This window comes from Liolophura sinensis, chromosome 4 (genome assembly GCF_032854445.1).
Source record: "Liolophura sinensis isolate JHLJ2023 chromosome 4, CUHK_Ljap_v2, whole genome shotgun sequence".
NCBI classification, from domain to species: Eukaryota; Metazoa; Mollusca; class Polyplacophora; order Chitonida; family Chitonidae; genus Liolophura; species Liolophura sinensis.
Window position 1 is genome coordinate 17,982,480 of NC_088298.1, and position 25,419 is coordinate 18,007,898.

A 25,419-nucleotide genomic window follows, 5' to 3' on the forward strand; every position below is an offset into this window, starting at 1 on the left:
TTCTTTTCAGCGGGTCGTCTTGTACGTACTGTAAACCTGTCAGTGGCATCTGGCGCCTCTGTGCCAACTGTCTGGCCTGGTGTGCCCGTGAAAGGTTGCTGTGTTGCTTCAGGCTCTTCGAATATGTCTGTTGGTATTTCCGGTTGTCTGGGTGTGGTCTTGTCTCTTGTTACAAACGCTGTTTCTGTTGGTTGTTTTCTTGGCGCTTTTGTTGTCCTGTCTTCATCCGGGGACATTGTGGTCTTGTCTGGATACCTGTCCCTGCTAACCTCTGGTTTACCTGTGGGCTCTGATGTTACTGGCCGTCTGGGCACGCTGGTTGTCTCCCTGAAATACTCGTCAGTCTCTTCTTCCTCTTCCGTGGTGAAGGCTTCGGGCGCTGCTGTTTGTTCCGGTTGCCTTGGAGTTGCACGGGTCTTTTTGGTGGGCTCGGTCTCAACAACGTATTCATCGGTTACCCCAGGTTCTCCTGAGCCTGTAAATAAGAATCAAAACAGTTGCTTGAAAAGAAAAAGGAAATCGACACGATACAATGTTGCCATACACACAGCAAGCAACTTGTGCTCTTTTCTCCACCTTTTTTGAAAGAAATAATGCGCTGAGGCTATAGGCTTGAGTGACGTTTTGACGAGAGCATCAAGTAATTTAGCCTATTGCAGCTGCCATGGAGTGGAGATGGCACAACGGACACTATGGATATAGTCTTACCCTCAATATCATCTGTGACAGGTTGCTTTTCAGGTAATTTCGCTGGTGTGAAGGTCACTCCTGGCTCTGCTCGCGTCGTGCTTTCAGTTTTGAGGGCTAACTGAACAGTTGGTGTTGCTGCTGGCTGGGACGCCTCAGTCAGAGTTACGATTGGTCTGGCTTTAGCTGTCGTTGTTTCTCTTGGTTCAAGGGATTCCTTCTCCTCGGGGAGCATCTTTGTTGGAAGAGTCTTCCCGGGCAGATCAGTGCTGATTTCTTCCGCAGGCTTCCTGCTTTCTGTCTGTCTGTCGAGTGATGTGACCGGTTGGACAGTTTGTGCTGCTGTTGTTAACAGTGATTCTCTTGCCACTGTAAAACAAAATTGGAAGAAATTGCAGAGATAAAGGGGATGATGTGAGCCTGTCGAAAGATGATAATTTCAATTTGCACTGCTTCCCACAGCGATTTACAAACGCTAACAAGGCTGGGAATTTACAGAAAGAAAACGCAGCATGTCTTACCTCCAAACACTGCTGAAATCAGTGGGCCCTGAACATCAGGCAAGGACTGGCTACGTCTAACCGTGAATATGTAGTCTCCAACTGGTTGGCTAACTACTTCCCTGAGCTCACGGGTGTTAGTCAGACCTACTCCAACACCGTAGACAGAAATTCCTCTTTGACGAGCAGTTCTAGCGGCAGGGACAACCCACTCAGTATTCACACTGGATTCTCCGCCTGTCACCAATACAGCAACATCTGGCACATCTTTACGGTCTCCCGAGGATAACTTAAACATGTCTTTTCTGAAAGACCTGAGAGCTCCGGCCAGATTGGCTTTGCCCCCAGTGTACTTGACCTTGTTTATCGCATCCAAGACATCGGCTTTTGTCGAATATCGAATCATCTGGAAAGGAATGTCTGTTTTTCTGCCATACGTCAATAATCCCACGCGGAGAGAACCACCGTCAATGTCTGAGGATTCGACTATTCTTCTGGCAAACACTCTCATGTTTTCAAAGTCGTCTGGAGAAACGTTGTCGGATGAGTCAAGAATCAAAACCAAGTCTCTGGGAACTTTGATGCCAGTCACCGCCACGGGAGCCGTCGTCTTCTCTTTCTTTTCAGCGGGTCGCCTTGTACGTACTGTAAACCTGTCAGTGGCATCTGGCGCCTCTGTGCCAACTGTCTGGCCTGGTGTGCCCGTGAAAGGTTGCTGTGTTGCTTCAGGCTCTTCGAATATGTCTGTTGGTATTTCCGGTTGTCTGGGTGTGGTCTTGTCTCTTGTTACAAACGCTGTTTCTGTTGGTTGTTTTCTTGGCGCTTTTGTTGTCCTGTCTTCATCCGGGGACATTGTGGTCTTGTCTGGATACCTGTCCCTGCTAACCTCTGGTTTACCTGTGGGCTCTGATGTTACTGGCCGTCTGGGCACGCTGGTTGTCTCCCTGAAATACTCGTCAGTCTCTTCTTCCTCTTCCGTGGTGAAGGCTTCGGGCGCTGCTGTTTGTTCCGGTTGCCTTGGAGTTGCACGGGTCTTTTTGGTGGGCTCGGTCTCAACAACGTATTCATCGGTTACCCCAGGTTCTCCTGAGCCTGTAAATAAGAATCAAAACAGTTGCTTGAAAAGAAAAAGGAAATCGACACGATACAATGTTGCCATACACACAGCAAGCAACTTGTGCTCTTTTCTCCACCTTTTTTGAAAGAAATAATGCGCTGAGGCTATAGGCTTGAGTGACGTTTTGACGAGAGCATCAAGTAATTTAGCCTATTGCAGCTGCCATGGAGTGGAGATGGCACAACGGACACTATGGATATAGTCTTACCCTCAATATCATCTGTGACAGGTTGCTTTTCAGGTAATTTCGCTGGTGTGAAGGTCACTCCTGGCTCTGCTCGCGTCGTGCTTTCAGTTTTGAGGGCTAACTGAACAGTTGGTGTTGCTGCTGGCTGGGACGCCTCAGTCAGAGTTACGATTGGTCTGGCTTTAGCTGTCGTTGTTTCTCTTGGTTCAAGGGATTCCTTCTCCTCGGGGAGCATCTTTGTTGGAAGAGTCTTCCCGGGCAGATCAGTGCTGATTTCTTCCGCAGGCTTCCTGCTTTCTGTCTGTCTGTCGAGTGATGTGACCGGTTGGACAGTTTGTGCTGCTGTTGTTAACAGTGATTCTCTTGCCACTGTAAAACAAAATTGGAAGAAATTGCAGAGATCAAAGGGATGATGTGAGCCTGTCGAAAGATGATAATTTCAATTTGCACTGCTTCCCACAGCGATTTACAAACGCTAACAAGGCTGGGAATTTACAGAAAGAAAACGCAGCATGTCTTACCTCCAAACACTGCTGAAATCAGTGGGCCCTGAACATCAGGCAAGGACTGGCTACGTCTAACCGTGAATATGTAGTCTCCAACTGGTTGGCTAACTACTTCCCTGAGCTCACGGGTGTTAGTCAGACCTACTCCAACACCGTAGACAGAAATTCCTCTTTGACGAGCAGTTCTAGCGGCAGGGACAACCCACTCAGTATTCACACTGGATTCTCCGCCTGTCACCAATACAGCAACATCTGGCACATCTTTACGGTCTCCCGAGGATAACTTAAACATGTCTTTTCTGAAAGACCTGAGAGCTCCGGCCAGATTGGCTTTGCCCCCAGTGTACTTGACCTTGTTTATCGCATCCAAGACATCGGCTTTTGTCGAATATCGATTCATCTGGAAAGGAATGTCTGTTTTTCTGCCATACGTCAATAATCCCACGCGGAGAGAACCACCGTCAATGTCTGAGGATTCGACTATTCTTCTGGCAAACACTCTCATGTTTTCAAAGTCGTCTGGAGAAACGTTGTCGGATGAGTCAAGAATCAAAACCAAGTCTCTGGGAACTTTGATGCCAGTCACCGCCACGGGAGCCGTCGTCTTCTCTTTCTTTTCAGCGGGTCGTCTTGTACGTACTGTAAACCTGTCAGTGGCATCTGGCGCCTCTGTGCCAACTGTCTGGCCTGGTGTGCCCGTGAAAGGTTGCTGTGTTGCTTCAGGCTCTTCGAATATGTCTGTTGGTATTTCCGGTTGTCTGGGTGTGGTCTTGTCTCTTGTTACAAACGCTGTTTCTGTTGGTTGTTTTCTTGGCGCTTTTGTTGTCCTGTCTTCATCCGGGGACATTGTGGTCTTGTCTGGATACCTGTCCCTGCTAACCTCTGGTTTACCTGTGGGCTCTGATGTTACTGGCCGTCTGGGCACGCTGGTTGTCTCCCTGAAATACTCGTCAGTCTCTTCTTCCTCTTCCGTGGTGAAGGCTTCGGGCGCTGCTGTTTGTTCCGGTTTCCTTGGAGTTGCACGGGTCTTTTTGGTGGGCTCGGTCTCAACAACGTATTCATCGGTTACCCCTGGTTCTCCTGAGCCTGTAAATAAGAATCAAAACAGTTGCTTGAAAAGAAAAAGGAAATCGACACGATACAATGTTGCCATACACACAGCAAGCAACTTGTGCTCTTTTCTCCACCTTTTTTGAAAGAAATAATGCGCTGAGGCTATAGGCTTGAGTGACGTTTTGACGAGAGCATCAAGTAATTTAGCCTATTGCAGCTGCCATGGAGTGGAGATGGCACAACGGACACTATGGATATAGTCTTACCCTCAATATCATCTGTGACAGGTTGCTTTTCAGGTAATTTCGCTGGTGTGAAGGTCACTCCTGGCTCTGCTCGCGTCGTGCTTTCAGTTTTGAGGGCTAACTGAACAGTTGGTGTTGCTGCTGGCTGGGACGCCTCAGTCAGAGTTACGATTGGTCTGGCTTTAGCTGTCGTTGTTTCTCTTGGTTCAAGGGATTCCTTCTCCTCGGGGAGCATCTTTGTTGGAAGAGTCTTCCCGGGCAGATCAGTGCTGATTTCTTCCGCAGGCTTCCTGCTTTCTGTCTGTCTGTCGAGTGATGTGACCGGTTGGACAGTTTGTGCTGCTGTTGTTAACAGTGATTCTCTTGCCACTGTAAAACAAAATTGGAAGAAATTGCAGAGATAAAAGGGATGATGTGAGCCTGTCGAAAGATGATAATTTCAATTTGCACTGCTTCCCACAGCGATTTACAAACGCTAACAAGGCTGGGAATTTACAGAAAGAAAACGCAGCATGTCTTACCTCCAAACACTGCTGAAATCAGTGGGCCCTGAACATCAGGCAAGGACTGGCTACGTCTAACCGTGAATATGTAGTCTCCAACTGGTTGGCTAACTACTTCCCTGAGCTCACGGGTGTTAGTCAGACCTACTCCAACACCGTAGACAGAAATTCCTCTTTGACGAGCAGTTCTAGCGGCAGGGACAACCCACTCAGTATTCACACTGGATTCTCCGCCTGTCACCAATACAGCAACATCTGGCACATCTTTACGGTCTCCCGAGGATAACTTAAACATGTCTTTTCTGAAAGACCTGAGAGCTCCGGCCAGATTGGCTTTGCCCCCAGTGTACTTGACCTTGTCTATCGCATCCAAGACATCGGCTTTTGTCGAATATCGATTCATCTGGAAAGGAATGTCTGTTTTTCTGCCATACGTCAATAATCCCACGCGGAGAGAACCACCGTCAATGTCTGAGGATTCGACTATTCTTCTGGCAAACACTCTCATGTTTTCAAAGTCGTCTGGAGAAACGTTGTCGGATGAGTCAAGAATCAAAACCAAGTCTCTGGGAACTTTGATGCCAGTCACCGCCAAGGGAGCCGTCGTCTTCTCTTTCTTTTCAGCGGGTCGTCTTGTACGTACTGTAAACCTGTCAGTGGCATCTGGCGCCTCTGTGCCAACTGTCTGGCCTGGTGTGCCCGTGAAAGGTTGCTGTGTTGCTTCAGGCTCTTCGAATATGTCTGTTGGTATTTCCGGTTGTCTGGGTGTGGTCTTGTCTCTTGTTACAAACGCTGTTTCTGTTGGTTGTTTTCTTGGCGCTTTTGTTGTCCTGTCTTCATCCGGGGACATTGTGGTCTTGTCTGGATACCTGTCCCTGCTAACCTCTGGTTTACCTGTGGGCTCTGATGTTACTGGCCGTCTGGGCACGCTGGTTGTCTCCCTGAAATACTCGTCAGTCTCTTCTTCCTCTTCCGTGGTGAAGGCTTCGGGCGCTGCTGTTTGTTCCGGTTGCCTTGGAGTTGCACGGGTCTTTTTGGTGGGCTCGGTCTCAACAACGTATTCATCGGTTACCCCTGGTTCTCCTGAGCCTGTAAATAAGAATCAAAACAGTTGCTTGAAAAGAAAAAGGAAATCGACACGATACAATGTTGCCATACACACAGCAAGCAACTTGTGCTCTTTTCTCCACCTTTTTTGAAAGAAATAATGCGCTGAGGCTATAGGCTTGAGTGACGTTTTGACGAGAGCATCAAGTAATTTAGCCTATTGCAGCTGCCATGGAGTGGAGATGGCACAACGGACACTATGGATATAGTCTTACCCTCAATATCATCTGTGACAGGTTGCTTTTCAGGTAATTTCGCTGGTGTGAAGGTCACTCCTGGCTCTGCTCGCGTCGTGCTTTCAGTTTTGAGGGCTAACTGAACAGTTGGTGTTGCTGCTGGCTGGGACGCCTCAGTCAGAGTTACGATTGGTCTGGCTTTAGCTGTCGTTGTTTCTCTTGGTTCAAGGGATTCCTTCTCCTCGGGGAGCATCTTTGTTGGAAGAGTCTTCCCGGGCAGATCAGTGCTGATTTCTTCCGCAGGCTTCCTGCTTTCTGTCTGTCTGTCGAGTGATGTGACCGGTTGGACAGTTTGTGCTGCTGTTGTTAACAGTGATTCTCTTGCCACTGTAAAACAAAATTGGAAGAAATTGCAGAGATAAAAGGGATGATGTGAGCCTGTCGAAAGATGATAATTTCAATTTGCACTGCTTCCCACAGCGATTTACAAACGCTAACAAGGCTGGGAATTTACAGAAAGAAAACGCAGCATGTCTTACCTCCAAACACTGCTGAAATCAGTGGGCCCTGAACATCAGGCAAGGACTGGCTACGTCTAACCGTGAATATGTAGTCTCCAACTGGTTGGCTAACTACTTCCCTGAGCTCACGGGTGTTAGTCAGACCTACTCCAACACCGTAGACAGAAATTCCTCTTTGACGAGCAGTTCTAGCGGCAGGGACAACCCACTCAGTATTCACACTGGATTCTCCGCCTGTCACCAATACAGCAACATCTGGCACATCTTTACGGTCTCCCGAGGATAACTTAAACATGTCTTTTCTGAAAGACCTGAGAGCTCCGGCCAGATTGGCTTTGCCCCCAGTGTACTTGACCTTGTCTATCGCATCCAAGACATCGGCTTTTGTCGAATATCGATTCATCTGGAAAGGAATGTCTGTTTTTCTGCCATACGTCAATAATCCCACGCGGAGAGAACCACCGTCAATGTCTGAGGATTCGACTATTCTTCTGGCAAACACTCTCATGTTTTCAAAGTCGTCTGGAGAAACGTTGTCGGATGAGTCAAGAATCAAAACCAAGTCTCTGGGAACTTTGATGCCAGTCACCGCCACGGGAGCCGTCGTCTTCTCTTTCTTTTCAGCGGGTCGCCTTGTACGTACTGTAACCCTGTCAGTGGCATCTGGCGCCTCTGTGCCAACTGTCTGGCCTGGTGTGCCCGTGAAAGGTTGCTGTGTTGCTTCAGGCTCTTCGAATATGTCTGTTGGTATTTCCGGTTGTCTGGGTGTGGTCTTGTCTCTTGTTACAAACGCTGTTTCTGTTGGTTGTTTTCTTGGCGCTTTTGTTGTCCTGTCTTCATCCGGGGACATTGTGGTCTTGTCTGGATACCTGTCCCTGCTAACCTCTGGTTTACCTGTGGGCTCTGATGTTACTGGCCGTCTGGGCACGCTGGTTGTCTCCCTGAAATACTCGTCAGTCTCTTCTTCCTCTTCCGTGGTAAAGGCTTCGGGCGCTGCTGTTTGTTCCGGTTGCCTTGGAGTTGCACGGGTCTTTTTGGTGGGCTCGGTCTCAACAACGTATTCATCGGTTACCCCTGGTTCTCCTGAGCCTGTAAATAAGAATCAAAACAGTTGCTTGAAAAGAAAAAGGAAATCGACACGATACAATGTTGCCATACACACAGCAAGCAACTTGTGCTCTTTTCTCCACCTTTTTTGAAAGAAATAATGCGCTGAGGCTATAGGCTTGAGTGACGTTTTGACGAGAGCATCAAGTAATTTAGCCTATTGCAGCTGCCATGGAGTGGAGATGGCACAACGGACACTATGGATATAGTCTTACCCTCAATATCATCTGTGACAGGTTGCTTTTCAGGTAATTTCGCTGGTGTGAAGGTCACTCCTGGCTCTGCTCGCGTCGTGCTTTCAGTTTTGAGGGCTAACTGAACAGTTGGTGTTGCTGCTGGCTGGGACGCCTCAGTCAGAGTTACGATTGGTCTGGCTTTAGCTGTCGTTGTTTCTCTTGGTTCAAGGGATTCCTTCTCCTCGGGAAGCATCTTTGTTGGAAGAGTCTTCCCGGGCAGATCAGTGCTGATTTCTTCCGCAGGCTTCCTGCTTTCTGTCTGTCTGTCGAGTGATGTGACCGGTTGGACAGTTTGTGCTGCTGTTGTTAACAGTGATTCTCTTGCCACTGTAAAACAAAATTGGAAGAAATTGCAGAGATAAAAGGGATGATGTGAGCCTGTCGAAAGATGATAATTTCAATTTGCACTGCTTCCCACAGCGATTTACAAACGCTAACAAGGCTGGGAATTTACAGAAAGAAAACGCAGCATGTCTTACCTCCAAACACTGCTGAAATCAGTGGGCCCTGAACATCAGGCAAGGACTGGCTACGTCTAACCGTGAATATGTAGTCTCCAACTGGTTGGCTAACTACTTCCCTGAGCTCACGGGTGTTAGTCAGACCTACTCCAACACCGTAGACAGAAATTCCTCTTTGACGAGCAGTTCTAGCGGCAGGGACAACCCACTCAGTATTCACACTGGATTCTCCGCCTGTCACCAATACAGCAACATCTGGCACATCTTTACGGTCTCCCGAGGATAACTTAAACATGTCTTTTCTGAAAGACCTGAGAGCTCCGGCCAGATTGGCTTTGCCCCCAGTGTACTTGACCTTGTTTATCGCATCCAAGACATCGGCTTTTGTCGAATATCGATTCATCTGGAAAGGAATGTCTGTTTTTCTGCCATACGTCAATAATCCCACGCGGAGAGAACCACCGTCAATGTCTGAGGATTCGACTATTCTTCTGGCAAACACTCTCATGTTTTCAAAGTCGTCTGGAGAAACGTTGTCGGATGAGTCAAGAATCAAAACCAAGTCTCTGGGAACTTTGATGCCAGTCACCGCCACGGGAGCCGTCGTCTTCTCTTTCTTTTCAGCGGGTCGCCTTGTACGTACTGTAAACCTGTCAGTGGCATCTGGCGCCTCTGTGTCAACTGTCTGGCCTGGTGTGCCCGTGAAAGGTTGCTGTGTTGCTTCAGGCTCTTCGAATATGTCTGTTGGTATTTCCGGTTGTCTGGGCGTGGTCTTGTCTCTTGTTACAAACGCTGTTTCTGTTGGTTGTTTTCTTGGCGCTTTTGTTGTCCTGTCTTCATCCGGGGACATTGTGGTCTTGTCTGGATACCTGTCCCTGCTAACCTCTGGTTTACCTGTGGGCTCTGATGTTACTGGCCGTCTGGGCACGCTGGTTGTCTCCCTGAAATACTCGTCAGTCTCTTCTTCCTCTTCCGTGGTGAAGGCTTCGGGCGCTGCTGTTTGTTCCGGTTGCCTTGGAGTTGCACGGGTCTTTTTGGTGGGCTCGGTCTCAACAACGTATTCATCGGTTACCCCAGGTTCTCCTAAGCCTGTAAATAAGAATCAAATCAGTTGCTTGAAAAGAAAAAGGAAATCGACACGATACAATGTTGCCATACACACAGCAAGCAACTTGTGCTCTTTTCTCCACCTTTTTTGAAAGAAATAATGCGCTGAGGCTATAGGCTTGAGTGACGTTTTGACGAGAGCATCAAGTAATTTAGCCTATTGCAGCTGCCATGGAGTGGAGATGGCACAACGGACACTATGGATATAGTCTTACCCTCAATATCATCTGTGACAGGTTGCTTTTCAGGTAATTTCGCTGGTGTGAAGGTCACTCCTGGCTCTGCTCGCGTCGTGCTTTCAGTTTTGAGGGCTAACTGAACAGTTGGTGTTGCTGCTGGCTGGGACGCCTCAGTCAGAGTTACGATTGGTCTGGCTTTAGCTGTCGTTGTTTCTCTTGGTTCAAGGGATTCCTTCTCCTCGGGGAGCATCTTTGTTGGAAGAGTCTTCCCGGGCAGATCAGTGCTGATTTCTTCCGCAGGCTTCCTGCTTTCTGTCTGTCTGTCGAGTGATGTGACCGGTTGGACAGTTTGTGCTGCTGTTGTTAACAGTGATTCTCTTGCCACTGTAAAACAAAATTGGAAGAAATTGCAGAGATCAAAGGGATGATGTGAGCCTGTCGAAAGATGATAATTTCAATTTGCACTGCTTCCCACAGCGATTTACAAACGCTAACAAGGCTGGGAATTTACAGAAAGAAAACGCAGCATGTCTTACCTCCAAACACTGCTGAAATCAGTGGGCCCTGAACATCAGGCAAGGACTGGCTACGTCTAACCGTGAATATGTAGTCTCCAACTGGTTGGCTAACTACTTCCCTGAGCTCACGGGTGTTAGTCAGACCTACTCCAACACCGTAGACAGAAATTCCTCTTTGACGAGCAGTTCTAGCGGCAGGGACAACCCACTCAGTATTCACACTGGATTCTCCGCCTGTCACCAATACAGCAACATCTGGCACATCTTTACGGTCTCCCGAGGATAACTTAAACATGTCTTTTCTGAAAGACCTGAGAGCTCCGGCCAGATTGGCTTTGCCCCCAGTGTACTTGACCTTGTTTATCGCATCCAAGACATCGGCTTTTGTCGAATATCGATTCATCTGGAAAGGAATGTCTGTTTTTCTGCCATACGTCAATAATCCCACGCGGAGAGAACCACCGTCAATGTCTGAGGATTCGACTATTCTTCTGGCAAACACTCTCATGTTTTCAAAGTCGTCTGGAGAAACGTTGTCGGATGAGTCAAGAATCAAAACCAAGTCTCTGGGAACTTTGATGCCAGTCACCGCCACGGGAGCCGTCGTCTTCTCTTTCTTTTCAGCGGGTCGCCTTGTACGTACTGTAAACCTGTCAGTGGCATCTGGCGCCTCTGTGCCAACTGTCTGGCCTGGTGTGCCCGTGAAAGGTTGCTGTGTTGCTTCAGGCTCTTCGAATATGTCTGTTGGTATTTCCGGTTGTCTGGGTGTGGTCTTGTCTCTTGTTACAAACGCTGTTTCTGTAGGTTGTTTTCTTGGCGCTTTTGTTGTCCTGTCTTCATCCGGGGACATTGTGGTCTTGTCTGGATACCTGTCCCTGCTAACCTCTGGTTTACCTGTGGGCTCTGATGTTACTGGCCGTCTGGGCACGCTGGTTGTCTCCCTGAAATACTCGTCAGTCTCTTCTTCCTCTTCCGTGGTGAAGGCTTCGGGCGCTGCTGTTTGTTCCGGTTGCCTTGGAGTTGCACGGGTCTTTTTGGTGGGCTCGGTCTCAACAACGTATTCATCGGTTACCCCTGGTTCTCCTGAGCCTGTAAATAAGAATCAAAACAGTTGCTTGAAAAGAAAAAGGAAATCGACACGATACAATGTTGCCATACACACAGCAAGCAACTTGTGCTCTTTTCTCCACCTTTTTTGAAAGAAATAATGCGCTGAGGCTATAGGCTTGAGTGACGTTTTGACGAGAGCATCAAGTAATTTAGCCTATTGCAGCTGCCATGGAGTGTAGATGGCACAACGGACACTATGGATATAGTCTTACCCTCAATATCATCTGTGACAGGTTGCTTTTCAGGTAATTTCGCTGGTGTGAAGGTCACTCCTGGCTCTGCTCGCGTCGTGCTTTCAGTTTTGAGGGCTAAATGAACAGTTGGTGTTGCTGCTGGCTGGGACGCCTCAGTCAGAGTTACGATTGGTCTGGCTTTAGCTGTCGTTGTTTCTCTTGGTTCAAGGGATTCCTTCTCCTCGGGGAGCATCTTTGTTGGAAGAGTCTTCCCGGGCAGATCAGTGCTGATTTCTTCCGCAGGCTTCCTGCTTTCTGTCTGTCTGTCGAGTGATGTGACCGGTTGGACAGTTTGTGCTGCTGTTGTTAACAGTGATTCTCTTGCCACTGTAAAACAAAATTGGAAGAAATTGCAGAGATAAAAGGGATGATGTGAGCCTGTCGAAAGATGATAATTTCAATTTGCACTGCTTCCCACAGCGATTTACAAACGCTAACAAGGCTGGGAATTTACAGAAAGAAAACGCAGCATGTCTTACCTCCAAACACTGCTGAAATCAGTGGGCCCTGAACATCAGGCAAGGACTGGCTACGTCTAACCGTGAATATGTAGTCTCCAACTGGTTGGCTAACTACTTCCCTGAGCTCACGGGTGTTAGTCAGACCTACTCCAACACCGTAGACAGAAATTCCTCTTTGACGAGCAGTTCTAGCGGCAGGGACAACCCACTCAGTATTCACACTGGATTCTCCGCCTGTCACCAATACAGCAACATCTGGCACATCTTTACGGTCTCCCGAGGATAACTTAAACATGTCTTTTCTGAAAGACCTGAGAGCTCCGGCCAGATTGGCTTTGCCCCCAGTGTACTTGACCTTGTTTATCGCATCCAAGACATCGGCTTTTGTCGAATATCGATTCATCTGGAAAGGAATGTCTGTTTTTCTGCCATACGTCAATAATCCCACGCGGAGAGAACCACCGTCAATGTCTGAGGATTCGACTATTCTTCTGGCAAACACTCTCATGTTTTCAAAGTCGTCTGGAGAAACGTTGTCGGATGAGTCAAGAATCAAAACCAAGTCTCTGGGAACTTTGATGCCAGTCACCGCCACGGGAGCCGTCGTCTTCTCTTTCTTTTCAGCGGGTCGCCTTGTACGTACTGTAAACCTGTCAGTGGCATCTGGCGCCTCTGTGCCAACTGTCTGGCCTGGTGTGCCCGTGAAAGGTTGCTGTGTTGCTTCAGGCTCTTCGAATATGTCTGTTGGTATTTCCGGTTGTCTGGGTGTGGTCTTGTCTCTTGTTACAAACGCTGTTTCTGTAGGTTGTTTTCTTGGCGCTTTTGTTGTCCTGTCTTCATCCGGGGACATTGTGGTCTTGTCTGGATACCTGTCCCTGCTAACCTCTGGTTTACCTGTGGGCTCTGATGTTACTGGCCGTCTGGGCACGCTGGTTGTCTCCCTGAAATACTCGTCAGTCTCTTCTTCCTCTTCCGTGGTGAAGGCTTCGGGCGCTGCTGTTTGTTCCGGTTGCCTTGGAGTTGCACGGGTCTTTTTGGTGGGCTCGGTCTCAACAACGTATTCATCGGTTACCCCTGGTTCTCCTGAGCCTGTAAATAAGAATCAAAACAGTTGCTTGAAAAGAAAAAGGAAATCGACACGATACAATGTTTGCCATACACACAGCAAGCAACTTGTGCTCTTTTCTCCACCTTTTTTGAAAGAAATAATGCGCTGAGGCTATAGGCTTGAGTGACGTTTTGACGAGAGCATCAAGTAATTTAGCCTATTGCAGCTGCCATGGAGTGTAGATGGCACAACGGACACTATGGATTAGTCTTACCCTCAATATCATCTGTGGACAGGTTGCTTTTTCAGGTAATTTCGCTGGTGTGAAGGTCACTCCTGGCTCTGCTCGCGTCGTGCTTTCAGTTTTGAGGGCTAAATGAACAGTTGGTGTTGCTGCTGGCTGGGACGCCTCAGTCCAGAGTTACGATTGGTCTGGCTTTAGCTGTCGTTGTTTCTCTTGGTTCAAGGTGGATTCCTTCTCCTCGGGGAGCATCTTTGTTGGAAGAGTCTTCCGGGCAGATCAGTGCTGATTTCTTCCGCAGGCTTCCTGCTTGTCTGTCTGTCGAGTGATGTGACCGGTTGGACAGTTTGTGCTGCTGTTGTTAACAGTGATTCTCTTGCCACTGTAAAACAAAATTGGAAGAAATTGCAGAGATAAAAGGGATGATGTGAGCCTGTCGAAAGATGATAATTTCAATTTGCACTGCTTCCCACAGCGATTTACAAACGCTAACAAGGCTGGGAATTTACAGAAAGAAAACGCAGCATGTCTTACCTCCAAACACTGCTGAAATCAGTGGGCCCTGAACATCAGGCAAGGACTGGCTACGTCTAACCGTGAATATGTAGTCTCCAACTGGTTGGCTAACTACTTCCCTGAGCTCACGGGTGTTAGTCAGACCTACTCCAACACCGTAGACAGAAATTCCTCTTTGACGAGCAGTTCTAGCGGCAGGGACAACCCACTCAGTATTCACACTGGATTCTCCGCCTGTCACCAATACAGCAACATCTGGCACATCTTTACGGTCTCCCGAGGATAACTTAAACATGTCTTTTCTGAAAGACCTGAGAGCTCCGGCCAGATTGGCTTTGCCCCCAGTGTACTTGACCTTGTTTATCGCATCCAAGACATCGGCTTTTGTCGAATATCGATTCATCTGGAAAGGAATGTCTGTTTTTCTGCCATACGTCAATAATCCCACGCGGAGAGAACCACCGTCAATGTCTGAGGATTCGACTATTCTTCTGGCAAACACTCTCATGTTTTCAAAGTCGTCTGGAGAAACGTTGTCGGATGAGTCAAGAATCAAAACCAAGTCTCTGGGAACTTTGATGCCAGTCACCGCCACGGGAGCCGTCGTCTTCTCTTTCTTTTCAGCGGGTCGCCTTGTACGTACTGTAAACCTGTCAGTGGCATCTGGCGCCTCTGTGTCAACTGTCTGGCCTGGTGTGCCCGTGAAAGGTTGCTGTGTTGCTTCAGGCTCTTCGAATATGTCTGTTGGTATTTCCGGTTGTCTGGGTGTGGTCTTGTCTCTTGTTACAAACGCTGTTTCTGTTGGTTGTTTTCTTGGCGCTTTTGTTGTCCTGTCTTCATCCGGGGACATTGTGGTCTTGTCTGGATACCTGTCCCTGCTAACCTCTGGTTTACCTGTGGGCTCTGATGTTACTGGCCGTCTGGGCACGCTGGTTGTCTCCCTGAAATACTCGTCAGTCTCTTCTTCCTCTTCCGTGGTGAAGGCTTCGGGCGCTGCTGTTTGTTCCGGTTGCCTTGGAGTTGCACGGGTCTTTTTGGTGGGCTCGGTCTCAACAACGTATTCATCGGTTACCCCAGGTTCTCCTGAGCCTGTAAATAAGAATCAAATCAGTTGCTTGAAAAGAAAAAGGAAATCGACACGATACAATGTTGCCATACACACAGCAAGCAACTTGTGCTCTTTTCTCCACCTTTTTTGAAAGAAATAATGCGCTGAGGCTATAGGCTTGAGTGACGTTTTGACGAGAGCATCAAGTAATTTAGCCTATTGCAGCTGCCATGGAGTGGAGATGGCACAACGGACACTATGGATATAGTCTTACCCTCAATATCATCTGTGACAGGTTGCTTTTCAGGTAATTTCGCTGGTGTGAAGGTCACTCCTGGCTCTGCTCGCGTCGTGCTTTCAGTTTTGAGGGCTAACTGAACAGTTGGTGTTGCTGCTGGCTGGGACGCCTCAGTCAGAGTTACGATTGGTCTGGCTTTAGCTGTCGTTGTTTCTCTTGGTTCAAGGGATTCCTTCTCCTCGGGGAGCATCTTTGTTGGAAGAGTCTTCCCGGGCAGATCAGTGCTGATTTCTTCCGCAGGCTTCCTGCTTTCTGTCTGTCTGTCGAGTGATGTGACCGGTTGGACAGTTTGTGCTGCTGTTGTTAACAGTGATTCTCTTGCCACTGTAAAACAAAATTGGAAGAAATTGCAGAGATCAAAGGGATGATGTGAGCCTGTCGAAAGATGATAATTTCAATTTGCACTGCTTCCCACAGCGATTTACAAACGCTAACAAGGCTGGGAATTTACAGAAAGAAAACGCAGCATGTCTTACCTCCAAACACTGCTGAAATCAGTGGGCCCTGAACATCAGGCAAGGACTGGCTACGTCTAACCGTGAATATGTAGTCTCCAACTGGTTGGCTAACTACTTCCCTGAGCTCACGGGTGTTAGTCAGACCTACTCCAACACCGTAGACAGAAATTCCTCTTTGACGAGCAGTTCTAGCGGCAGGGACAACCCACTCAGTATTCACACTGGATTCTCCGCCTGTCACCAATACAGCAACATCTGGCACATCTTTACGGTCTCCCGAGGATAACTTAAACATGTCTTTTCTGAAAGACCTGAGAGCTCCGGCCAGATTGGCTTTGCCCCCAGTGTACTTGACCTTGTTTATCGCATCCAAGACATCGGCTTTTGTCGAATATCGATTCATCTGGAAAGGAATGTCTGTTTTTCTGCCATACGTCAATAATCCCACGCGGAGAGAACCACCGTCAATGTCTGAGGATTCGACTATTCTTCTGGCAAACACTCTCATGTTTTCAAAGTCGTCTGGAGAAACGTTGTCGGATGAGTCAAGAATCAAAACCAAGTCTCTGGGAACTTTGATGCCAGTCACCGCCACGGGAGCCGTCGTCTTCTCTTTCTTTTCAGCGGGTCGCCTTGTACGTACTGTAAACCTGTCAGTGGCATCTGGCGCCTCTGTGCCAACTGTCTGGCCTGGTGTGCCCGTGAAAGGTTGCTGTGTTGCTTCAGGCTCTTCGAATATGTCTGTTGGTATTTCCGGTTGTCTGGGTGTGGTCTTGTCTCTTGTTACAAACGCTGTTTCTGTTGGTTGTTTTCTTGGCGCTTTTGTTGTCCTGTCTTCATCCGGGGACATTGTGGTCTTGTCTGGATACCTGTCCCTGCTAACCTCTGGTTTACCTGTGGGCTCTGATGTTACTGGCCGTCTGGGCACGCTGGTTGTCTCCCTGAAATACTCGTCAGTCTCTTCTTCCTCTTCCGTGGTGAAGGCTTCGGGCGCTGCTGTTTGTTCCGGTTGCCTTGGAGTTGCACGGGTCTTTTTGGTGGGCTCGGTCTCAACAACGTATTCATCGGTTACCCCTGGTTCTCCTGAGCCTGTAAATAAGAATCAAAACAGTTGCTTGAAAAGAAAAAGGAAATCGACACGATACAATGTTGCCATACACACAGCAAGCAACTTGTGCTCTTTTCTCCACCTTTTTTGAAAGAAATAATGCGCTGAGGCTATAGGCTTGAGTGACGTTTTGACGAGAGCATCAAGTAATTTAGCCTATTGCAGCTGCCATGGAGTGTAGATGGCACAACGGACACTATGGATATAGTCTTACCCTCAATATCATCTGTGACAGGTTGCTTTTCAGGTAATTTCGCTGGTGTGAAGGTCACTCCTGGCTCTGCTCGCGTCGTGCTTTCAGTTTTGAGGGCTAAATGAACAGTTGGTGTTGCTGCTGGCTGGGACGCCTCAGTCAGAGTTACGATTGGTCTGGCTTTAGCTGTCGTTGTTTCTCTTGGTTCAAGGGATTCCTTCTCCTCGGGGAGCATCTTTGTTGGAAGAGTCTTCCCGGGCAGATCAGTGCTGATTTCTTCCGCAGGCTTCCTGCTTTCTGTCTGTCTGTCGAGTGATGTGACCGGTTGGACAGTTTGTGCTGCTGTTGTTAACAGTGATTCTCTTGCCACTGTAAAACAAAATTGGAAGAAATTGCAGAGATCAAAGGGATGATGTGAGCCTGTCGAAAGATGATAATTTCAATTTGCACTGCTTCCCACAGCGATTTACAAACGCTAACAAGGCTGGGAATTTACAGAAAGAAAACGCAGCATGTCTTACCTCCAAACACTGCTGAAATCAGTGGGCCCTGAACATCAGGCAAGGACTGGCTACGTCTAACCGTGAATATGTAGTCTCCAACTGGTTGGCTAACTACTTCCCTGAGCTCACGGGTGTTAGTCAGACCTACTCCAACACCGTAGACAGAAATTCCTCTTTGACGAGCAGTTCTAGCGGCAGGGACAACCCACTCAGTATTCACACTGGATTCTCCGCCTGTCACCAATACAGCAACATCTGGCACATCTTTACGGTCTCCCGAGGATAACTTAAACATGTCTTTTCTGAAAGACCTGAGAGCTCCGGCCAGATTGGCTTTGCCCCCAGTGTACTTGACCTTGTTTATCGCATCCAAGACATCGGCTTTTGTCGAATATCGATTCATCTGGAAAGGAATGTCTGTTTTTCTGCCATACGTCAATAATCCCACGCGGAGAGAACCACCGTCAATGTCTGAGGATTCGACTATTCTTCTGGCAAACACTCTCATGTTTTCAAAGTCGTCTGGAGAAACGTTGTCGGATGAGTCAAGAATCAAAACCAAGTCTCTGGGAACTTTGATGCCAGTCACCGCCACGGGAGCCGTCGTCTTCTCTTTCTTTTCAGCGGGTCGTCTTGTACGTACTGTAAACCTGTCAGTGGCATCTGGCGCCTCTGTGCCAACTGTCTGGCCTGGTGTGCCCGTGAAAGGTTGCTGTGTTGCTTCAGGCTCTTCGAATATGTCTGTTGGTATTTCCGGTTGTCTGGGTGTGGTCTTGTCTCTTGTTACAAACGCTGTTTCTGTTGGTTGTTTTCTTGGCGCTTTTGTTGTCCTGTCTTCATCCGGGGACATTGTGGTCTTGTCTGGATACCTGTCCCTGCTAACCTGTGGTTTACCTGTGGGCTCTGATGTTACTGGCCGTCTGGGCACGCTGGTTGTCTCCCTGAAATACTCGTCAGTCTCTTCTTCCTCTTCCGTGGTGAAGGCTTCGGGCGCTGCTGTTTGTTCCGGTTTCCTTGGAGTTGCACGGGTCTTTTTGGTGGGCTCGGTCTCAACAACGTATTCATCGGTTACCCCAGGTTGTCCTGAGCCTGTAAATAAGAATCAAAACAGTTGCTTGAAAAGAAAAAGGAAATCGACACGATACAATGTTGCCATACACACAGCAAGCAACTTGTGCTCTTTTCTCCACCTTTTTTGAAAGAAATAATGCGCTGAGGCTATAGGCTTGAGTGACGTTTTGACGAGAGCATCAAGTAATTTAGCCTATTGCAGCTGCCATGGAGTGGAGATGGCACAACGGACACTATGGATATAGTCTTACCCTCAATATCATCTGTGACAGGTTGCTTTTCAGGTAATTTCGCTGGTGTGAAGGTCACTCCTGGCTCTGCTCGCGTCGTGCTTTCAGTTTTGAGGGCTAACTGAACAGTTGGTGTTGCTGCTGGCTGGGACGCCTCAGTCAGAGTTACGATTGGTCTGGCTTTAGCTGTCGTTGTTTCTCTTGGTTCAAGGGATTCCTTCTCCTCGGGGAGCATCTTTGTTGGAAGAGTCTTCCCGGGCAGATCAGTGCTGATTTCTTCCGCAGGCTTCCTGCTTTCTGTCTGTCTGTCGAGTGATGTGACCGGTTGGACAGTTTGTGCTGCTGTTGTTAACAGTGATTCTCTTGCCACTGTAAAACAAAATTGGAAGAAATTGCAGAGATCAAAGGGATGATGTGAGCCTGTCGAAAGATGATAATTTCAATTTGCACTGCTTCCCACAGCGATTTACAAACGCTAACAAGGCTGGGAATTTACAGAAAGAAAACGCAGCATGTCTTACCTCCAAACACTGCTGAAATCAGTGGGCCCTGAACATCAGGCAAGGACTGGCTACGTCTAACCGTGAATATGTAGTCTCCAACTGGTTGGCTAACTACTTCCCTGAGCTCACGGGTGTTAGTCAGACCTACTCCAACACCGTAGACAGAAATTCCTCTTTGACGAGCAGTTCTAGCGGCAGGGACAACCCACTCAGTATTCACACTGGATTCTCCGCCTGTCACCAATACAGCAACATCTGGCACATCTTTACGGTCTCCCGAGGATAACTTAAACATGTCTTTTCTGAAAGACCTGAGAGCTCCGGCCAGATTGGCTTTGCCCCCAGTGTACTTGACCTTGTTTATCGCATCCAAGACATCGGCTTTTGTCGAATATCGATTCATCTGGAAAGGAATGTCTGTTTTTCTGCCATACGTCAATAATCCCACGCGGAGAGAACCACCGTCAATGTCTGAGGATTCGACTATTCTTCTGGCAAACACTCTCATGTTTTCAAAGTCGTCTGGAGAAACGTTGTCGGATGAGTCAAGAATCAAAACCAAGTCTCTGGGAACTTTGATGCCAGTCACCGCCACGGGAGCCGTCGTCTTCTCTTTCTTTTCAGCGGGTCGCCTTGTACGTACTGTAACCCTGTCAGTGGCATCTGGCGCCTCTGTGCCAACTGTCTGGCCTGGTGTGCCCGTGAAAGGTTGCTGTGTTGCTTCAGGCTCTTCGAATATGTCTGTTGGTATTTCCGGTTGTCTGGGTGTGGTCTTGTCTCTTGTTACAAACGCTGTTTCTGTTGGTTGTTTTCTTGGCGCTTTTGTTGTCCTGTCTTCATCCGGGGACATTGTGGTCTTGTCTGGATACCTGTCCCTGCTAACCTGTGGTTTACCTGTGGGCTCTGATGTTACTGGCCGTCTGGGCACGCTGGTTGTCTCCCTGAAATACTCGTCAGTCTCTTCTTCCTCTTCCGTGGTGAAGGCTTCGGGCGCTGCTGTTTGTTCCGGTTTCCTTGGAGTTGCACGGGTCTTTTTGGTGGGCTCGGTCTCAACAACGTATTCATCGGTTACCCCAGGTTCTCCTGAGCCTGTAAATAAGAATCAAAACAGTTGCTTGAAAAGAAAAAGGAAATCGACACGATACAATGTTGCCATACACACAGCAAGCAACTTGTGCTCTTTTCTCCACCTTTTTTGAAAGAAATAATGCGCTGAGGCTATAGGCTTGAGTGACGTTTTGACGAGAGCATCAAGTAATTTAGCCTATTGCAGCTGCCATGGAGTGGAGATGGCACAACGGACACTATGGATATAGTCTTACCCTCAATATCATCTGTGACAGGTTGCTTTTCAGGTAATTTCGCTGGTGTGAAGGTCACTCCTGGCTCTGCTCGCGTCGTGCTTTCAGTTTTGAGGGCTAACTGAACAGTTGGTGTTGCTGCTGGCTGGGACGCCTCAGTCAGAGTTACGATTGGTCTGGCTTTAGCTGTCGTTGTTTCTCTTGGTTCAAGGGATTCCTTCTCCTCGGGGAGCATCTTTGTTGGAAGAGTCTTCCCGGGCAGATCAGTGCTGATTTCTTCCGCAGGCTTCCTGCTTTCTGTCTGTCTGTCGAGTGATGTGACCGGTTGGACAGTTTGTGCTGCTGTTGTTAACAGTGATTCTCTTGCCACTATAAAACAAAATTGGAAGAAATTGCAGAGATAAAAGGGATGATGTGAGCCTGTCGAAAGATGATAATTTCAATTTGCACTGCTTCCCACAGCGATTTACAAACGCTAACAAGGCTGGGAATTTACAGAAAGAAAACGCAGCATGTCTTACCTCCAAACACTGCTGAAATCAGTGGGCCCTGAACATCAGGCAAGGACTGGCTACGTCTAACCGTGAATATGTAGTCTCCAACTGGTTGGCTAACTACTTCCCTGAGCTCACGGGTGTTAGTCAGACCTACTCCAACACCGTAGACAGAAATTCCTCTTTGACGAGCAGTTCTAGCGGCAGGGACAACCCACTCAGTATTCACACTGGATTCTCCGCCTGTCACCAATACAGCAACATCTGGCACATCTTTACGGTCTCCCGAGGATAACTTAAACATGTCTTTTCTGAAAGACCTGAGAGCTCCGGCCAGATTGGCTTTGCCCCCAGTGTACTTGACCTTGTTTATCGCATCCAAGACATCGGCTTTTGTCGAATATCGATTCATCTGGAAAGGAATGTCTGTTTTTCTGCCATACGTCAATAATCCCACGCGGAGAGAACCACCGTCAATGTCTGAGGATTCGACTATTCTTCTGGCAAACACTCTCATGTTTTCAAAGTCGTCTGGAGAAACGTTGTCGGATGAGTCAAGAATCAAAACCAAGTCTCTGGGAACTTTGATGCCAGTCACCGCCACGGGAGCCGTCGTCTTCTCTTTCTTTTCAGCGGGTCGCCTTGTACGTACTGTAAACCTGTCAGTGGCATCTGGCGCCTCTGTGCCAACTGTCTGGCCTGGTGTGCCCGTGAAAGGTTGCTGTGTTGCTTCAGGCTCTTCGAATATGTCTGTTGGTATTTCCGGTTGTCTGGGTGTGGTCTTGTCTCTTGTTACAAACGCTGTTTCTGTTGGTTGTTTTCTTGGCGCTTTTGTTGTCCTGTCTTCATCCGGGGACATTGTGGTCTTGTCTGGATACCTGTCCCTGCTAACCTGTGGTTTACCTGTGGGCTCTGATGTTACTGGCCGTCTGGGCACGCTGGTTGTCTCCCTGAAATACTCGTCAGTCTCTTCTTCCTCTTCCGTGGTGAAGGCTTCGGGCGCTGCTGTTTGTTCCGGTTTCCTTGGAGTTGCACGGGTCTTTTTGGTGGGCTCGGTCTCAACAACGTATTCATCGGTTACCCCAGGTTCTCCTGAGCCTGTAAATAAGAATCAAAACAGTTGCTTGAAAAGAAAAAGGAAATCGACACGATACAATGTTGCCATACACACAGCAAGCAACTTGTGCTCTTTTCTCCACCTTTTTTGAAAGAAATAATGCGCTGAGGCTATAGGCTTGAGTGACGTTTTGACGAGAGCATCAAGTAATTTAGCCTATTGCAGCTGCCATGGAGTGGAGATGGCACAACGGACACTATGGATATAGTCTTACCCTCAATATCATCTGTGACAGGTTGCTTTTCAGGTAATTTCGCTGGTGTGAAGGTCACTCCTGGCTCTGCTCGCGTCGTGCTTTCAGTTTTGAGGGCTAACTGAACAGTTGGTGTTGCTGCTGGCTGGGACGCCTCAGTCAGAGTTACGATTGGTCTGGCTTTAGCTGTCGTTGTTTCTCTTGGTTCAAGGGATTCCTTCTCCTCGGGGAGCATCTTTGTTGGAAGAGTCTTCCCGGGCAGATCAGTGCTGATTTCTTCCGCAGGCTTCCTGCTTTCTGTCTGTCTGTCGAGTGATGTGACCGGTTGGACAGTTTGTGCTGCTGTTGTTAACAGTGATTCTCTTGCCACTGTAAAACAAAATTGGAAGAAATTGCAGAGATCAAAGGGATGATGTGAGCCTGTCGAAAGATGATAATTTCAATTTGCACTGCTTCCCACAGCGATTTACAAACGCTAACAAGGCTGGGAATTTACAGAAAGAAAACGCAGCATGTCTTACCTCCAAACACTGCTGAAATCAGTGGGCCCTGAACATCAGGCAAGGACTGGCTACGTCTAACCGTGAATATGTAGTCTCCAACTGGTTGGCTAACTACTTCCCTGAGCTCACGGGTGTTAGTCAGACCTACTCCAACACCGTAGACAGAAATTCCTCTTTGACGAGCAGTTCTAGCGGCAGGGACAACCCACTCAGTATTCACACTGGATTCTCCGCCTGTCACCAATACAGCAACATCTGGCACATCTTTACGGTCTCCCGAGGATAACTTAAACATGTCTTTTCTGAAAGACCTGAGAGCTCCGGCCAGATTGGCTTTGCCCCCAGTGTACTTGACCTTGTCTATCGCATCCAAGACATCGGCTTTTGTCGAATATCGATTCATCTGGAAAGGAATGTCTGTTTTTCTGCCATACGTCAATAATCCCACGCGGAGAGAACCACCGTCAATGTCTGAGGATTCGACTATTCTTCTGGCAAACACTCTCATGTTTTCAAAGTCGTCTGGAGAAACGTTGTCGGATGAGTCAAGAATCAAAACCAAGTCTCTGGGAACTTTGATGCCAGTCACCGCCACGGGAGCCGTCGTCTTCTCTTTCTTTTCAGCGGGTCGTCTTGTACGTACTGTAAACCTGTCAGTGGCATCTGGCGCCTCTGTGCCAACTGTCTGGCCTGGTGTGCCCGTGAAAGGTTGCTGTGTTGCTTCAGGCTCTTCGAATATGTCTGTTGGTATTTCCGGTTGTCTGGGTGTGGTCTTGTCTCTTGTTACAAACGCTGTTTCTGTTGGTTGTTTTCTTGGCGCTTTTGTTGTCCTGTCTTCATCCGGGGACATTGTGGTCTTGTCTGGATACCTGTCCCTGCTAACCTGTGGTTTACCTGTGGGCTCTGATGTTACTGGCCGTCTGGGCACGCTGGTTGTCTCCCTGAAATACTCGTCAGTCTCTTCTTCCTCTTCCGTGGTGAAGGCTTCGGGCGCTGCTGTTTGTTCCGGTTGCCTTGGAGTTGCACGGGTCTTTTTGGTGGGCTCGGTCTCAACAACGTATTCATCGGTTACCCAAGGTTCTCCTGAGCCTGTAAATAAGAATCAAATCAGTTGCTTGAAAAGAAAAAGGAAATCGACACGATACAATGTTGCCATACACACAGCAAGCAACTTGTGCTCTTTTCTCCACCTTTTTTGAAAGAAATAATGCGCTGAGGCTATAGGCTTGAGTGACGTTTTGACGAGAGCATCAAGTAATTTAGCCTATTGCAGCTGCCATGGAGTGGAGATGGCACAACGGACACTATGGATATAGTCTTACCCTCAATATCATCTGTGACAGGTTGCTTTTCAGGTAATTTCGCTGGTGTGAAGGTCACTCCTGGCTCTGCTCGCGTCGTGCTTTCAGTTTTGAGGGCTAACTGAACAGTTGGTGTTGCTGCTGGCTGGGACGCCTCAGTCAGAGTTACGATTGGTCTGGCTTTAGCTGTCGTTGTTTCTCTTGGTTCAAGGGATTCCTTCTCCTCGGGGAGCATCTTTGTTGGAAGAGTCTTCCCGGGCAGATCAGTGCTGATTTCTTCCGCAGGCTTCCTGCTTTCTGTCTGTCTGTCGAGTGATGTGACCGGTTGGACAGTTTGTGCTGCTGTTGTTAACAGTGATTCTCTTGCCACTGTAAAACAAAATTGGAAGAAATTGCAGAGATCAAAGGGATGATGTGAGCCTGTCGAAAGATGATAATTTCAATTTGCACTGCTTCCCACAGCGATTTACAAACGCTAACAAGGCTGGGAATTTACAGAAAGAAAACGCAGCATGTCTTACCTCCAAACACTGCTGAAATCAGTGGGCCCTGAACATCAGGCAAGGACTGGCTACGTCTAACCGTGAATATGTAGTCTCCAACTGGTTGGCTAACTACTTCCCTGAGCTCACGGGTGTTAGTCAGACCTACTCCAACACCGTAGACAGAAATTCCTCTTTGACGAGCAGTTCTAGCGGCAGGGACAACCCACTCAGTATTCACACTGGATTCTCCGCCTGTCACCAATACAGCAACATCTGGCACATCTTTACGGTCTCCCGAGGATAACTTAAACATGTCTTTTCTGAAAGACCTGAGAGCTCCGGCCAGATTGGCTTTGCCCCCAGTGTACTTGACCTTGTTTATCGCATCCAAGACATCGGCTTTTGTCGAATATCGATTCATCTGGAAAGGAATGTCTGTTTTTCTGCCATACGTCAATAATCCCACGCGGAGAGAACCACCGTCAATGTCTGAGGATTCGACTATTCTTCTGGCAAACACTCTCATGTTTTCAAAGTCGTCTGGAGAAACGTTGTCGGATGAGTCAAGAATCAAAACCAAGTCTCTGGGAACTTTGATGCCAGTCACCGCCACGGGAGCCGTCGTCTTCTCTTTCTTTTCAGCGGGTCGCCTTGTACGTACTGTAAACCTGTCAGTGGCATCTGGCGCCTCTGTGCCAACTGTCTGGCCTGGTGTGCCCGTGAAAGGTTGCTGTGTTGCTTCAGGCTCTTCGAATATGTCTGTTGGTATTTCCGGTTGTCTGGGTGTGGTCTTG

At 48.2% G+C, this 25,419-nt stretch overlaps 2 protein-coding genes across 2 annotated transcripts in view; both read right to left on the reverse strand.

Annotated features, from left to right (window-relative positions):
• Positions 1 to 9,256, reverse strand: part of LOC135464480 (proteoglycan 4-like) — a 28,476-nt gene extending 19,220 nt beyond the window's left edge. Inside the window, exons 1-5 of the mRNA XM_064741905.1 lie at positions 9,046 to 9,256; positions 7,533 to 7,691; positions 5,712 to 5,887; positions 5,261 to 5,510; positions 3,908 to 4,083 (exon numbers count right to left, since the gene is read on the reverse strand). Of these exons, the coding sequence (XP_064597975.1) occupies positions 3,908 to 4,083; positions 5,261 to 5,510; positions 5,712 to 5,887; positions 7,533 to 7,691; positions 9,046 to 9,256 (972 nt within the window). The remainder of the gene's footprint in view (positions 1 to 3,907; positions 4,084 to 5,260; positions 5,511 to 5,711; positions 5,888 to 7,532; positions 7,692 to 9,045) is intronic.
• A 233-nt stretch (positions 9,257 to 9,489) lies between these two features.
• The window catches only part of LOC135464481 (uncharacterized), a 28,632-nt gene continuing 12,702 nt past the window's right edge, over positions 9,490 to 25,419 (reverse strand). The window contains exons 7-14 of the mRNA XM_064741906.1: positions 23,770 to 23,928; positions 21,966 to 22,124; positions 20,162 to 20,320; positions 18,358 to 18,516; positions 16,554 to 16,712; positions 12,945 to 13,103; positions 11,124 to 11,299; positions 9,490 to 9,495 (exon numbers count right to left, since the gene is read on the reverse strand). Coding sequence (XP_064597976.1) covers positions 9,490 to 9,495; positions 11,124 to 11,299; positions 12,945 to 13,103; positions 16,554 to 16,712; positions 18,358 to 18,516; positions 20,162 to 20,320; positions 21,966 to 22,124; positions 23,770 to 23,928 — 1,136 coding nt within the window. The remainder of the gene's footprint in view (positions 9,496 to 11,123; positions 11,300 to 12,944; positions 13,104 to 16,553; positions 16,713 to 18,357; positions 18,517 to 20,161; positions 20,321 to 21,965; positions 22,125 to 23,769; positions 23,929 to 25,419) is intronic.